This window comes from Anopheles bellator, chromosome 1 (assembly GCF_943735745.2).
Source record: "Anopheles bellator chromosome 1, idAnoBellAS_SP24_06.2, whole genome shotgun sequence".
Classification (NCBI taxonomy): Eukaryota; Metazoa; Arthropoda; class Insecta; order Diptera; family Culicidae; genus Anopheles; species Anopheles bellator.
The window spans coordinates 12,153,506-12,169,588 of record NC_071285.1 but is presented as its reverse complement, the minus strand read 5'-3'; the positions used below and the strand labels follow the sequence as shown (position 1 = coordinate 12,169,588).

The window sequence follows — 16,083 nt, the reverse complement described above, 5'->3', positions numbered from 1 at the left end:
GTTACTGGGCGCTGCGGGCTGTTGTTTTAACCGAGGCAGAGCGCAAGATCACACAAGCACGCAACGGAACACTGACCCGAGCGAAGGTTAAGTTTTGGTTTGGCATTTCGATTCTTCCTGCCCATCGAGTGACCTTCAGTAGGTTCTCGAGTACATTACTACAGTGGGTTGCATTATAAATTCGTCCGATAATGTTTATCGCTTCGAGCCACTAAATCGCTTCTCAACCTGCTGGTGCTGCTCTTCCAGGTGCAAAAGTCTCACTTGAAACAGGTTGATTCGATACGGCGTGAGCCACCACTAACACTTTGCTGCTTTGGTTACGCTGAGGGAAAGGTCACCAGCGCGCACGGAAAGGAGCGTCCACCTCCATGATGACCGTGGCCATGAAGGACATTTTTCTTCTGCTCCTTCGGCCAAACCAAACACATACATCATTATCTTGTCATGTCACAAGAGCACAAGAGGAAAAAACAAAAGAAAGGAGACGAAGTGAAAAGGAGAGAAAAAGCGTTAAATGGAGACAAACCATCGAGCGAGCGAGAGAGAGAGAGAGAGAGAGAGAGAGAGAGAGAGAGAGAGGCTGACTCCCAAAAGGGATGGTGCCAAGAATTTAACGCAAGAATGTCGCAATCCAACAATTGAAGATACACCGGTGCCAAAGTGCAACAGGTTTCGCGGGACAGGGCAACGTACCGATGCACTTTAAGGACGGACCAAACGATGGGGAAACACACGATGTTTGGTACAGTTAATTAAAAACTCGTCCCTTCCGATCGATCATTTTGCACTGGAGACGACACATTTGTTCAACAACTTAGTGTTTGTCATATTCTCGTTCCTGGACCACTCTGTCACTGGTTTAGCGGTTTCGTAACTTGGTTCCGACAGCATCCGCACAGCACAATCCACAACTTCCTAATTTAACCAACCTAATGTAACACTGATCGGCCAGATCCGTGGACCCGCCAAGGGGTCGTTCAAAGTTGGTACACGCTGGCGGACACTTGTGAAAAATCCCAAACACGCCACAACCGACTGGCGCAACCGATCGACGCGAACTGATGCCGTTGCGAAGCGGCCGGATTTCTCGTGGCCCGCATAAAACGCCACGATCGAATATGCTTCTCTCCTGTCCCCTTTTCTTTCGCTCTCTCTCTCTCTCTCGCGCTCTCTAAAACACTCGCATTATGTTCTACTCGAGCCTTGATGCCGGTTCTCCACCGATCGAGCCGGGCGCTTTCGGTGATTCCTTTTTCTTCGGGCTTAACCTTTTCGCCCGTTCCTTGGCCGTTTTTTCTCCCGTTCCTATTTACACACATTCTCCGATCGTTTGAGGAGTTTCAAGAAAATAAGTCCCTCGCTCGCTCACTCTCTTTCACCCTTTCTCGCGCGAGAGAGAGAGAGAGAGATTTTTAGCAGGTCGGTGGCGAATGTTAAGGAATTTTTGTATGTTTTTTATGTTTTTCATCACCCCGGTCCATGGTCGTCGGACTACGATGAGCTACGATCGTGTACCCGTGGCCCCGGGTGGGTGTTGAAAACGGGCAGATAATGGGATGGCCCGACGGCGAGCTGTGGGGGTTTGTTGTTTAACAACTATTCTATTCGTTCTACATTCATCTTAACTTTAGAGACAATTTTTGTAATAAAGCGTTTATCAACGGCACAGCATCAGCAACACCCTGTTACTGGCGCGACCATTTCTCTCGCCGCAACTGTGTTATGCTGCGGACTGGGCCGGATTGCTCGCTGTTGGTGTTGGTTTGCGGTTGCTGGCCCCCGGTACAAGAAATCCCGAATCCCGCTGGGACATAAAATCGTCTTCAAAACATCAACACCACCGCAAACGGCACAAACCGCAGCCACCGTCCGAACCTACGCCTTGGAAGCCTTGGAGAGAGAGATAAAGCTGCGGGGAGAGACAGAGAGTATTTTCCATTTCGAAGATCGCAGGAGAGCCACCCGACAGAGAGAGAGAGAGAGAGAGAGAGAGCTACGACACGAAAGTAAGATGGAGATCGTTTGGAAAAAAAATAAAGAGCCACGATCGAAGGGACACCGATCGACAGGGACTCCGGTGGAAGCTGTGGATCCCGCGACCAGCCCTCCGAACCGTTTGGATCTTCCAAGTGTGCGTTTGTGCGTGTGTTTCCGTGTTTGTGGATTCCTCGTCGGGTGCGCGCTTTAGTTTCGCTCCCAGCGCACGTTGACCCACGTTCGTTCACAGTGTGGGGCCACTTTCGGTCCGGAATCGCCCAGCATTAGTCCTGCAGGCGGTGGGGATGGACTTTTGCATGGTAAAAACAGTTTAAAGTATCTAAAACGCCGCATAAATGGTGCGATGAGCGCACCGCCGACATGAACTGCTTGACTCTGCACCCAGAAGTTGCAGCATCACGCGTCAGGCTTCGGACCCAGTGCCGTTCAGGAGCCGCTGGAGAAAGGCGATCGACCGGCCGACCGGTGCCCAAGATCCTCTCGCGAGCCCGCTATCGTGTGGCCGGGCACGCGCAACCTCCGTCAGAAGGTTACACGCGAAACGAACGAACGAATGGCAACGCGCTGATAACTGTCAATCTGTGGCGTTGGACATTGGGAGGCACATTCCAGCCTGGACGGCCGGCCGGACGGATGGACGGACGACGTCCGGGAAGGACATTATCATAATGCCAAAATAACGTTGAAAAGTAATATGTCATTCTGCGCTGATGCCCCGACCGCAGGGCCCCCGCCGGACCGACCGTCGGAGCTGGAAATGCGTGGCTGCCTTTGAAATATTGCTGCGATAGTGCCCGCGGGCATCGGTTATTCGTGCAAATTTGTTCATTTATTACCCAGGCCCCCGGTCCGGGCCCAAGAGTTCTGCCGGTCCTCCCGGTACCGGCGGTCATGCTGAGTGAAAAGTTGTCGATATTAATAGACGGGTTCGACCTGGGAACCGCCGGAATGCCTGCGGTGTACATTCCTGCGTACTCCTGCGGGCACAGGAATGAGCATATGACGTCCGGGTGATGGTCGTCAACAGTGCAAACGGCAATGTCACACGCATTCGACCTTTCGATCAGGACGACTACTACCGTATGAAATTGAGAAAACCACAACCCGCGATGCCCTAGTTCCATTGTCCGATTCCTAGAATCTTTGGGCGAGCTTTTCTGGAATACGCCACGAAACCGATACTTTGACGCCTTCAGTGAGCGCTTATCGTTAAGTTTGAAAATTTACAACCTTCGCTATCGCCCCGTCCCACCCCGTCGGCCGAAGATCGGCCTGGGCCGCTGAAGTGCCACCGCGGCGTCGAGTGACGTGGTGCGTGCCGCGAAGACGTGGAATGCGCATTCCAACACATTCTGACGCGAAACGCAAGCCCGACGCAAGCCAGCTCGGAACTAGAGAAGAAAGTGCGTATTCCGCACGCGGCCAAACTGCGCCGGGACTGGTTTTCCTTCCGAATCGACCGCGGCCGAGGTTGGTGATGGGGTGATGATAGTGAAAGATAAAACCGCGCGCCTCGATGTTAATGGCCTTGAGCGACTTTTATTGGAAAATTATTCGAAGCCACGGGAGACAGTTACAGGGGTTAAGGTAGCTGGGGTGCTTCTTCGGGTGGCACCGATTGGGGATCGAGGTTTGGTTCCGCAACAAAAGGGGTTCCCTGTGTAATTGATATCGAATCTGGAAATGGTCGTTACTCCAAACGGTTATGCTAAGTTGGGCCACAAGTTCTACAATTAAAGCGGGGAATGTGGGGCACAAAACAGAACAAACGGGCTACGATAACACTTTTATTGTCGCAAAAATGTAACAAAATAAATTGGAGAGTACTTTCTATAAGATGTATGTTTTTGTTAGGTAGGTGTTTTTTTCTTTTAGACGCAATTCTAATTCCAAGAAAAATGAGATAAAACCTCCGTTTTTTGTTGGTATCCTATGTTTTGGGCCAGTGTCCACATGTTTACACTTCACCTCATACGTTTTCCTCATACTATCCCGCATCTTCTTTCATGCTTCTTCATGATATCGTTTTATTACATTTATTATATCGTTTCGAAGAAAAGTTGTTCATTAATAGCATTCAAACAAAGATGGCTTTTTAAACATTTTCTCCCTTGGCAAAATGTAATTCAAATTCGATTACACCATCGCAGAGGGCGGTGTAATCGAACGCTTTGACAGACCCAGCCCTGCGTCAATGCGAACACGTCAAACGCACCGCGAGCTGTCAAAAAACGAGTGCACCGCAAAAACGAAAACGACTGCAAAATTTTGTCTGACTCGTCGCGATTACTGTGTCTCGGATTTGTTGTCCAGGTTGCCCGAAACCCCAAAGCCAACTAACTAAGAGACCGAACGAATGTCCGAAATTGAGCCTCCGGACTGTGCAGTTCTGTGAAGCGCTCGGTTGAAACAGGGATCCCACTCCGCTCTTCAGTAGGTCTGGTTCTGGGAGTGTTGATAGCGTTGCACAAAACAGGAAAACACAGCACCGCCGTGTAAAATGGGTACGTGATGATAAGGAGAAAATTAGAGGAAGCATAAAATGGCACACCGCTTCGGGGTGCCACCGTCACCTTCGGAAGTGGTTCCACTTCATTCCACTAGCAACTTCGTTAATCTGTGCTTCCGCTTCGCAGGGGGACTGTTCAGCTACTTTCGAGGACTGCTAGGCAGTCGGGAAATGCGGATACTAATTCTCGGTCTAGATGGTGCTGGCAAGACCACAATCCTGTACCGGCTGCAGGTGGGCGAGGTGGTGACCACAATACCGACGATCGGCTTCAACGTGGAGCAGGTGACATACAAAAATTTGAAATTTCAAGTGTGGGACCTCGGCGGACAGACCAGCATACGGTAGGTATCGGTGGTCCAGCAGAGGGCCGCATTGGCTGTTAATGGCTCCATGTGACCCGTTTTATGTGTTTGCAGACCATACTGGCGTTGTTATTACAGCAATACAGACGCCATCATATACGTAGTTGATTCCGCAGACAAGGATAGGATAGGCATATCGAAAGACGAGCTCCTGTACATGCTCAGGGTAAGAGAATCCGGATCCGGACGGCAACGCAGACTGCCGGTTTCATTGTGTCTTACCTTTCTTCCGTCCGCCCGCAGGAGGATGAACTGGCCGGTGCAATACTGGTGGTGTTGGCGAACAAGCAAGATATGGAAGGCTGCATGAGTGTGGCCGAGGTGCACCAGGCGCTCGGGTTGGAAGCGCTGAAAAACCGAACGTTCCAAATATTCAAAACCTCCGCCACCAAAGGGGAAGGGCTGGAACAGGCAATGGACTGGCTGTCGAATGCGTTACAGGCGCGAAAATAGCGCGACCAGTAAGGGAGGCTCTTTCATCCTCAGGATCCCCTTGGATACCTGGCTCACCCGCTTCGGGCCAGGCCGTGGATTCCATCGCTCCGTGTCGGGGCGACTCATTGTAGATTATCGATTATGGAACGACCACCCCTTTCGGCGGAGAGATCGGAACGAAGCTTCTGCTTGGTTCCGTTCGGCACCGTCACGATTCCATTTACCATCTCGCCAGTCCCGCGTCTACCGGAACCGGGGGTGTCCACGTCCACGGGAATTAGCTTTCTCTTTTTGCCTAATATTGTGTTACTTTTTTGTTACTTGAGTCGAACGGAAACCCATACACGGGACGGTAGCTTTCCGCTTCTGCTTCTGCTTCGGCCCGGCAGTGTCCCAGCCGTAAAGTTGTCGTAAGAACTCGTGAGTGGAAAGTTCGGGTGCAGCAGACAAACACAAGAGCGAATAAATGCGTTCGGCATCGTTTGACAGGACACGACCCTTGTGCGTGTTAAAGTGAAAAGCATTAATTTTATAAAGAAAGTAAAAATTATGTACCATTAAATATAAATATTATACACACGGATTACGTTCATCAGCGACATTGGTTCACTTTTTATTGGCCAAAATAAGTGAGAAAAAGAACAGAAACATCATCACCAGCTGGGCACACCGAAACGAGCAACCCGCTTCTCTTGCGTGTCCAGCTCCATCTTGATCTTGGTGCGCATGTAGAAGATGGGACAATCACGACTGGTACAGATCACCTCCTCGTGCAGCGATCCCTGGCACCGCTGGCACTCGGTCCACAGCCGGCAGAAGCGTTCCTCGAGCGTTCGTTGGGCGGCCAGCTCCGTTTGGTAGAGGACCGGTTCGTTCACCATACAGTGCTGGCAAAGTGGTCTTCCTTCTTCGCCGGCGGCCAGAAGAGCCTTACAGCCAAGGCACGCGTCCCGCTTCTTTGTAAACGCTGCCAGTGCGCCAACCTTCGAGGTTACCACCGATCGCGTGCGCGTATGATCGCCACGGAGTAAGATCGATTCCGCCTTTTCCCCCAGGATGGGCTCAAAGATACGGAGCAGTGGTTTCGAGAGTTGATTTTCGAGGTAGTAATTCGCATCGATCGGAATACAGTTTTCGAGCACGTAGATCGGGTCCTCGGCTTTCTGGTAGGCCGGAGTGTTTTTCGCCGCCGCTATCAGCACGTACGGCACGCGATCACCCAACTTCGGAGCGTTGCCGGGATCACGCTTGCGCATCTTGTTCGCCAGCTCGACGTGCGCTTGCTTTGCCGCGTAGTCGCTCTTCGACAGCTCCTTGGTGATGACCAGCTGCGAGATGTCAATCCGGTTGCAGAGTAGATCGGAGATCGTTTGCTTCGCGTACTCGATCGCACCGTCCGGGTTGCGCTCGATCAGCAGCTTCTGCAGACAGTTGTTCATCAGATTGGCCACGAGAGGCGAGTTGTCACGCCGCACCGTTTCGATGCCCTTGCAGTCCATCTTGTCGTACTTGTCCGGGCGCGTAAAGTACAGACCCGCGTACCGCTTCTTGTTGATGAGCAGATACGGATAGTAAACCTTCTCGAACTCCAGCTTGATCGGTTTTACAAATTTGGTGCTCACGAATTCGGCCGCCTCCTTGCCGAGTTCCATGCTCCGCTCGAGAGTCTGCACGCCAAAGTTGACCATAACGGAATCCGTATCACCGTAGATGACCACGGCATCGTTCTCGTACCCATTCTCGACCTTGTACCGCTGCTCGACTTCTTGCTTCGTCTGTTCGATCATTGTCCGGCCGTACGCCGTTACGGACCCGGAAATTTCCAAGCACGGCAGCTTGCCAACCTGGGCTCCTGTGAAGCCGTACACGGAGTTGGCCGAAATTTTCAACGCCAGCTGTCGGCCATCCAGCACCGAGCGCCTGAATGGATCGGTTTCGACCTTCAAATCCGCCTTGGCCCGCTTTCGAGCGGCCAGCAACGATTCAAGAATCTCCGGCAGAAGACCCTTCCGGACGGACGCTTTCACGAACACATTGTTGGCCGGTGTGTGCGTAAGTCGATCGGGACTGAGATTCAGTTTGTCCTTCATGTTCGGTTGCACGAGCGTCGTGTAGCAGAGATTGTGTGCCATCATGATACTGGGGTACAGGGACGCGAAATCGAGCGTAGAAATAGGATTCGCATAGTAGCCGCGCTTCGGCTCGATTACGGTCGCCCCTTCGTACTGCTCCTCTGAGCCGGAACTTTGGTACGAAGGAATCAGATAGCCGGCCACCTTCGATTTGCGCAGCAACTGGCTCATGACTTTAATCTGCTGGCCGCGCGTAAGCAGACAGGACAGGGGCACACCCGTTACACGGGCCATTTCCATGTAGTTGACGATGCACATCAGTTTGTTGAGCAACCGGAGCGGTAGGTAGGCGTCCTTCAGACAGTACATGGCCAACCGGCGGCGTGTTTGTTCGTTTTCATTCTGCAAATCCGTGATGATGCTGTGGTGGACGTCCTCTTTCTGCTCTTGAAGGAAGTGGTAACTGACCGCGTTCAGTGTGTACGAGCGCAGCTTATAATCGCGCAGCAGCACAAACAGCAGATCGAACGGAACGCGACCCTCGAAGTTGACGTACTTGTTCTCCCGGCGACCCATCTGCTTCGACTGGATGACCGTATCCTTGATGACCGACCGGATGTTGGTGATTCGCCCGAGATACTCAAAGTTACCCACCTTCAGATGGCTGGCGCGGTTCAGCAGATAGGGGATGTCAAAATTGTTTATATTGTACCCGGTAAGGATGTCCGGATCGAGTTCGCGCACGAAGCAAGCCCACTTATTAAGCAGTTCCTGTTCGGTGCTACAACTCAACACTTGCGCTCCAACAATCGGTGCACACGTGTTAAGGGTGAACACGTTGCGCAGAAATGGTTCCTGCTCGCCCTGCCTTATGACCATGTTCGCAATCTGGATGACGGGATCATGCTGGGGCTCGGGAAAGATTCCCTTTCTTCCGGCACACTCAATGTCGAAGCTCAATATGCGTAACGGGGCTACTTTGGCCCACTCGCCTTCCGGTTCGTGTGCTATAAATGTGGTGAATGCAATGTCCACCTCGATCTGACAGCGTGTCTCGGGCGACAGGGTTCCGAACGCCCCCTTCTGCCGACGGCTCCACGTACCGGGCGGCAGCTCGATCCAGCTGCAACCCACAACACCTCTGTCCACCATGAAGCGAATGTCGAAATCGATGTTACTTTCGTACACCCGGCAGTCCTGAAAGTCGAGCGACGGAATCATCTGCTCCTTCTCCAGCAGCCGCTTTACGGCCGCCAGCAGCCTTGGCAGAGCGACCGTCACGCGAACAAACTGGAACTTATCCTCCCCGTTGTAGCCCATGATCGATTGGCGTTCGAGTAGTTCCACTTCCAGCACCGCTTCCTGGACATTCTCCTTGTTCGAGCGCATATCGTTTAACACCGCTTTATCGAGTGCGGCCCGAAATTCGGTCTCGTGCGCTTTGGTGAAACCACGCGGTGCCGCAACGTACAGATAGGGCGTAAAACCATGAACGTGTGCACACACCGAGTTGCCGTCCATGGTGACTCCAAACATCCGCATAACCGGAACGGGGCCAATCTGTGCCCCCGGCATTCCGGCCATCGGTCTGCCGATGTAGTGGTCGATGTCAATCTGTTGAAATACCAGGGCATCGGATACCGGGTCTAGCGGAGCGGGCTCCGGACGGCTCCACTTCGAGCAAGTGTTTTCATTCTCCGGTCCCAATCCGATGCGTGCCGTGTCGGCGTCATCGTCCAGGATGGCCAATTCCGCTTCGAAGCAGCTGTCGAAATCGTCCTCATCTTCTTCGCCGCTGAAAGCAAGGCGAGCGTTTGGAGACTTCAGATCTAACGAATCGTCAATAGAAGGAGAAACCTTCACTTACCGAAACTTCTTGGGACCGCCTGATGTGCTAGGTTCGTTCGGCATAACAAATTGCTTGCGTTTAACGTTCATTTTACCACAAACATAAGAAAATACACTAAAAATCCGGAACCGATTCTGAAGCCCAACTTTGTTTGCGCGCAAATTTATGTTTCAAACCGAAGGTTGCTCTGTCAATAAGATCCATAAGGCCAACACACTGTTATACACGAAACTGCCAGTAAACTGTTATACAAGGCAAATGAATAAAAATGCGTGTATTTTTGGTATATTTATTGTATTTTTAATTTATGAAATATAATCTGGCTACTTATTTAGGGTGTTTTTGGTTCAAACATTGGTGGAAATCCCAGTATACGTCCCTAATGAAAAGTTTGCCGTTTTGAAAGATCGGCGTTGCCTCTTAAAATTGCGACCAACGGACGCACGTAATGACACTGCTTGTAATCGTTTTAATTTATCGACAATTAATTATTAATCGACAATTAATCTTGTTTCAGCAGGGTAATCAAACCCTTCCGCATCCCTTTCCACCCTCTTCCCTTTTAATCTCATCCCATCAAGCAAACTGTCACCGCGGATGTCAAAATATGTCAGTGCGCAGTGAAAAAAATCGAAATTTGCGGATTGATAAAAGGATTGAAAGTAAAAACGAGTATTCTTGTGTCGTTCTCGCTACACTGGCCACGGTGGGGGACGGTGATTGCGACGGAGATACGGCCACACGGTGCGCGCGGTTGATCATTTTACGGTCCAGCGGCCTACCGTGTTAATCACCCGAAACGGTTGCCCACCCGGGACGCGGATTCCCCAAAAAGGGGCTGACGATCGCCTTCCGTAGCCGCAGTTCCGATCGGGGTCAGTTCTCTGGCAACTCTTCGTCGGGTCGTTGTGCCCTGCACCACGCGGTACCTTTTCACCCTTACGTTACGGCATCGCCGGATCTGGTAAACAATGTACCAGAGTGCGTGCAGTGCCGCAGCCGGTGGTTGCTCGGAGCCGGAGCGCCACGACCGGGACGGGTTAATAACACACGAAACTCCTGCTCCGGTCGAGCACGATTACAGTGGGTTCGATATCGTGAAGGCGACACAGTACGGTGCGATAGCGCGTGTGAAGGAGCTCATCGAGGCAGGCTGGGACGTGAATCAGCCGGACAGTGAAACGGTGACGCTGCTACACTGGGCCGCAATCAATAATCGCAAAGATATCATCAAATACTTTCTTGATAAGGGTGCGATTGTAGATGCGGTCGGTGGCGAACTGAACGCCACGCCCCTCCACTGGGCCACACGTCAGGGACATCTCGCGGCAGTGGTGCTGCTGTTGGCGGCCGGAGCAGATCCGAGTCTTCGCGATGCAGAAGGTTGCTCCTGCATTCACCTGGCGGCCCAGTTTGGCCACACGGCGCTGGTGGCGTACTTTATTGCGCGTGGCGTTAATCCGGATCTGCAGGACCGCGGCGGGATGACGGCGCTCATGTGGGCCGCATGGAAGATTTCGGCCCTCGATCCCGTCCGGCTACTGTTGACGTTCGGGGCGAACCCGAGTTTGGCGGATCATACGCACGGCAACACAGCGCTGCACTGGGCCATACTGGCGCGGAACGCCACGGCCATCAGCACGCTCGTGCTGAAGGGGAAGTCGAATCTGGAGGTACCGAACCTCCGCGGAGACACGCCACTCACCATGCTACAGCCGCACATCGGTTCGATCTGGATCGGGTCGAAAGTTTCCGACCGGATTCGGGACCTAACGCAACAATCACAGCGCCGAAACTTGTTCGTGCGGCTCACACTAGACAAACGGTTCCGCTGGTGGAGCATGATTGCGACCCCCTTTCTCGTGTTCTACATGGCCGGGTTGATCTTCTGCTCCAATGTGCAAATCATCATTAAATGCTTCCTGCTGGGCTGTCTGTACAGTGTGTCGCACACGGTCGGGCAGAAGCTGTTCGATGAAAACCTAATGGCACTGCTACCGCTCAGCGTGTACATGGCCACCAAGCTGTGGTTCTACGTTACGTGGCTGACGTATATTGCACCGACCGTGTCATTTCTTGCGTCCGTCGCATTCCTCGCGTGCAGCGCCGCGCTTTGGATTTGCTTCCTAAAGTCATGGCGCGGCAATCCGGGCGTCATTCAACCGACACAGGAGCAACGGTTTCGGGTAAGTGTAGTCTGTTGATAGCACTTGATAAAGTCATGCGATAACTTCCTTTGTGTTCCCCAGACAATCATTGAACTCTCGGAACGCGGGGCAACCGGTTTCGAACCGTCGGCTTTCTGCTCCGCCTGCTTGGTCCGTCGCCCCGTTCGCTCCAAGCACTGCTCGGTGTGTGATCGATGCGTGGCTCGCTTCGATCATCACTGTCCCTGGGTTGGCAATTGCATCGGTGAGGGTTTAATTTTTAGCACAACCCCATTTTAGGTCTTTCAATACAAACCTTTGTTTTTGGTATTTCTCCAAAAAGGAGCGAAAAATCACAAATACTTTATGGGATTCCTCTGGATGCTGCTGATCATGTGCGCCTGGATGTTGTATGGTGGCGCAAACTTCTACGTTCAGGCATGCTCAGTGAATATGGAGAATGGTAAGCAGGGTGGGCAGGGTCCGCACCAATCACTGTGACACCGCTGACGATCGGTGAATCCTTTGCAGGTCTGTGGTCAGCGTTCGTGGCGATCGGTTCCTGTAATCCGTGGGTCAGCTGGGTGATGCTGAACGCGCTGCTCCACATGTCCTGGGTAACGGTGCTGACGATTTGCCAGAGCTACCAGGTCGTCTGTCTTGGTATGACGACAAACGAACGGTTAAACCGTGGTCGTTACCGACACTTCCAGGCGAAGGGTGGCAAAAGCCCGTTCAACCGTGGTCCGATAAACAATCTTTTCGACTTTCTGGAATGTGGGTGCTTCGGTGTGGTGCAGCCACAGCGCACGGATTGGATGGAGTTCTTCGAGTTCGATAAGCACGTCGAACATGAACCGTTGCTACGACCGGATAACTTTCAGTACGTCTGAGTGCCGGTCGGACAGCGGCCAACGGACGCAACAGCGGCGGAAACGACCACCGAAGAGTGCGGAGCGCGAACTGGCGGCACTGCTGCGCGGTGTAGCGATCGAGTCGATGCTGAAGAGCGGAAGCCGCACGAAACTAACCTGAACGTGATGGAGGAAGTGGCCATTGTCGGTATGTACTGAATTTGCAAACGACGGTTCCGGGAGCTAACTTTTTATGTTCAACGGGTGTGCCGTCGGATAGACGACAGTTGAGCGAAGTGATCTCCTTTCATTTTTGTTCATTATTGCACTTTTTAGAGTTTGTCAAACTCGTTTTTACGTTTCCGCTATCTTCCACATTGTGCGGAAGTTCTTTATTTTGGCTGATTCTTCGTGAAGCAACTAACGTTTAGTCTTCGACCATGCATTTTGAAGTCTGCGTTGCCTGTGGCTTTCCGCTTCTATTGATGCTTTACATTGGAGCACCCTGCTGATGACGAAAGAAACTGCAACAGTTCGCTTTTTCTTCGTAATGGTGCCTGGCTCTTCGCAGGCATTATACACATTATCTTTTGTTGATTTGTGTGTATTTTTCCAGTTATTCTAGTGTCGCACATCACGGAGAAGAGTAATGAATGGCTTTAGATAGGTGTTAGGAAGAATGTAGTGAACAATTACAATGCGCTTATATCGAACAAAAGAATAAAACTAAATGCGACCATTCTCAATGCGCAAGCTGGATGGGAATCCACAAAGAAAACGCAAGACACAAATTAATAGTAAGTAAGCCAAGTACTACGTAAAAAGTGTATAGATTTAAAGTGCAAAAGAGACACACCAATTTACTATTTACGACAACATCGTATCATGGTAGATTTTGTTTTGCATTCAACGATTCTCAAGCCCAAAGTTAAAATATTTCAATTCACGCTGAGAATGAAGCATACAAAAATATACAACCATCCAAACACGGCGTTCACCGTTATTTTGGTGAAGCAGTGTGTTCGAGGATCATTCCAAGCTTGACGCAGATGTGGATGAAAAGAGGACGATTAACTGTACAGAAAAGGTAGAGAGAACACGAAATATTTAAACCTGTTAGGATTCCGTTATCGTCTTCGCCATGCACTAGATGGTGCAGAAGCACTGACATCAAATGTATTAAACGCCACAAAAATTACTTAAATAGCTTAGTTGTGAGAAGAACGAACCGGTTGTAAAAAGTGAAACGTGCGATAAACGTGCGATATCTACGTATATGTGGCACATCCAAAGTATATCGATTCAGGCGAATCAAGCAATAGAGTTCACGCGGTGTTTAGTAGCCCCACACAGGGCCCCTTAACCACATTCAAACGATAACCGAATTCATGTAGATAGTGTTAAATCCACCGAAGCGCAATCGCGGTGTTTGTTAAACAAAATTAGAATTTGCATAAAACAATGAAAGTGAATGACACAGCTAGGAATCGTGGACAAACTTTTGCTTTTTATCGCATGGAAGGACAGCATTGTGTGCTACGTTACTGAGTTCCGGGGGCAACGCTTTCGGCTGAATTTTATATTGCTTTGCATTGTTTAATTTTGCAAACAAACATACCAAGAACAAAACCGGTAACGTTCCTTCCGCTTGTCTGCTGAAGCTCAATGGCGGTAGCTTTAGATATGATGCTATGATAACGCCTATTCGCTCGAAGTCTTCTTCCGAGGGAAAGTTGGTTGTCGGAACAAAATGCAATATTATCCTCTCCGGCCGTCCTATTAAGTATAAATTGCTGCCGAGAGACTGAGTCCTCCAGATTTTAGTGTAATGATCATCATTTCGCATCGTTAGAATATCGTTGCTGCCGCGACCCATTCAACCGCATTTACGACACATTTTTGCTCTGCTTTTGCCATCGACCGTTCGATTGGCATTTGATCGCATAATGGGCTCTTCACTACTAGCCATAGGTGCACTAGTGTCTATGTACTTTTCGATTCTAGTCATATCATTTCAAAGCGGTAGAACCACCGTAGTCGAGCCGGTTTCCTCAAATATAAAAGTCGTAAGATCAAATGATGATCCTTAAGATATCAAGATGGGTCGTGGAATGAACAAAACCTGGCGAAAAAAACAATTGTTTAATGTATAGTGTCATTAAGTAGGAAAGGATTCGTGTTGTGTGTTTGTGTGTAAATTGTTTGTAATGGTGTGGTGGTGGAATGACTCACTGAGAGTAAAGCAAGGTAGGAAGAACAATCTGCAAACGATCCTTGCCTGTGCTGCTGGTGCGCCTCGATGGGCAAAATGAACAGTGGTAAATGTTTCGTTATGGGAGAGTCATCATCAAACTGATCATAGTAAGCTTCATAGCATCAGCGACCATTGAAAGCGGCGGCATAAGCGAATACTGATCGGTTTACTATGATCATGAGACATGTAACGGTAATCAAGAAAATAATCGCTCCTTATGGATATATCTATTCTTAAACACGAACTTGGCATTCTTATCTCCTATCGCACACACAAAAAGCACAGGCAATAATTATAGGATAAATGATAAATAATCAAATAACGCGTGAAGGCCGTTTTTTGTACTGTAAATGAAAGAAAGTCTAACAAACCGAAATTGTGCAAACATCGATACAAATTAAGATTTTTAATTTATTATCTAGCAGGATCGGCTTGGACTGACGGAATTTGTGAATTTGTGACCTCTGAATGGGAAATGTTTTCCTACTCCAACGGCAGCGAGCACGGGTTCAAAAGTTAAACAACGGAAAGGTACGTATCCATCTCCGAATTTTCCATTTCTCCAGCACAAAACAGCAATTAACAGCATTTCTGTCTCGCAAAACGGTTCTTTATCTACAGCGGTCTGGCGTAAATGTCCCGATCCATTGATCCTGGGCGTAAGGTAAGTGAATGTTAATTTCTTTAATTGGTCAAAGGTGGTCACAAAACCATTTCTGTCGACAGATTTTAACCGATTCGCATTGTTTACGATTGTTTCACTTTCCGGTCCGTTCCTCGTTTCGCTGCGGAACAGGGCGAACGCATTTTGACAGCTCCCTGGCTGTTGATGTTGTTGTTTTTGATTTCGCTCGTATGTGTTTGGCACATTCCGGCTAGCGTCTTGTTGCGTTGATATCGTTGATTACGTGCAGTGCCGCTCGTGTACTCTGGGAGTGGAAAGTTTATCACCTTTTTCCGGTTTTATCAATTAACACCCACAAAATGCCGATGGACATTCTGGGCTTTGCGTACGCGGCTACCGTGGCCGCTGGTGGTATCGTCGGATACGCCAGAGCAGGTAATGCTGCGTCCCTGTTGAATTCGCAACAGCAACACAATTTGTGCAATTTTTGACCTCCCGAAATTACAGGTTCCGTCCCGTCACTGGCGGCCGGTTTGACCTTCGGTGCCTTGCTTGGCTACGGCGCCTTGCTGTCGTCCAATGAGCCCCCGCGCCCGCTGCTACAGATCGGTACCGCGCTGGTACTGGCCGGAATGATGGGCTCCCGGTGGGCAAGGTCCGGCAAGTTTATGCCACCCGGTTTGATTTGCGTTATCTCTTGTGCAATGCTTGCCCGTGGTCTTATCTACCATAACCGCTACCTACCGATGATCGGGGCGAAGAACGAGTAGTGTACCGTTTGCTGATGGAATGCATTTATGCAACGTGCTGCTTGGGGTCCGTGGCCTCGACGAAAGGTCGAAGGTTATGAATGAAGCGCAGCCTTGAAATGGTAAGGGAACGTTCCAGTTTCCGCCGGTGGCGGGCAATAAACGTAGTAGGCTATTTGTACTCGATGACGAATCAATTTTTCGGTCCGAAAAGGTCGACGAT

The 16,083-nt window shown here is 50.3% G+C and overlaps 4 protein-coding genes across 5 annotated transcripts; 3 read left to right on the top strand and 1 right to left on the bottom strand.

Annotated features, from left to right (window-relative positions):
* The first annotated feature begins 4,262 nt into the window (after positions 1-4,262).
* Positions 4,263-5,896, top strand: LOC131208787 (ADP-ribosylation factor-like protein 1). Its single transcript, XM_058201678.1, has 4 exons — positions 4,263-4,505; positions 4,638-4,854; positions 4,930-5,041; positions 5,119-5,896. The coding sequence occupies exons 1-4, from the start codon at positions 4,502-4,504 to the stop codon at positions 5,326-5,328; spliced, it is 543 nt and encodes a 180-aa protein (XP_058057661.1). The 5' UTR covers positions 4,263-4,501; the 3' UTR covers positions 5,329-5,896.
* Positions 5,897-5,902: 6 nt separating this feature from the next.
* On the bottom strand, positions 5,903-9,320 carry LOC131208778 (DNA polymerase delta catalytic subunit). Its single transcript, XM_058201669.1, has 2 exons — positions 9,250-9,320; positions 5,903-9,177 (listed from the first exon to the last, which is right to left on the bottom strand). Exons 1-2 carry the CDS (start codon positions 9,318-9,320, stop codon positions 5,964-5,966), a joined length of 3,285 nt encoding a protein of 1,094 aa, XP_058057652.1. The 3' UTR covers positions 5,903-5,963.
* Positions 9,321-9,913: 593 nt separating this feature from the next.
* Positions 9,914-14,750, top strand: LOC131207433 (palmitoyltransferase Hip14). 2 transcript variants are annotated; one of them, XM_058200048.1, is made up of 4 exons: positions 9,914-11,417; positions 11,481-11,643; positions 11,722-11,841; positions 11,910-14,750. In XM_058200048.1, exons 1-4 carry the CDS (start codon positions 10,203-10,205, stop codon positions 12,269-12,271), a joined length of 1,860 nt encoding a protein of 619 aa, XP_058056031.1. In that variant the 5' UTR covers positions 9,914-10,202; the 3' UTR covers positions 12,272-14,750. The 2 variants fall into 2 exon arrangements, with proteins under 2 accessions (XP_058056031.1, XP_058056038.1); XM_058200055.1 differs by having other exon boundaries at positions 11,722-11,850; positions 11,922-14,750.
* Positions 14,751-15,368: 618 nt separating this feature from the next.
* Positions 15,369-16,077, top strand: LOC131205894 (transmembrane protein 14 homolog). Its single transcript, XM_058198192.1, has 2 exons — positions 15,369-15,546; positions 15,619-16,077. The coding sequence occupies exons 1-2, from the start codon at positions 15,471-15,473 to the stop codon at positions 15,879-15,881; spliced, it is 339 nt and encodes a 112-aa protein (XP_058054175.1). The 5' UTR covers positions 15,369-15,470; the 3' UTR covers positions 15,882-16,077.
* Positions 16,078-16,083: the final 6 nt, after the last annotated feature.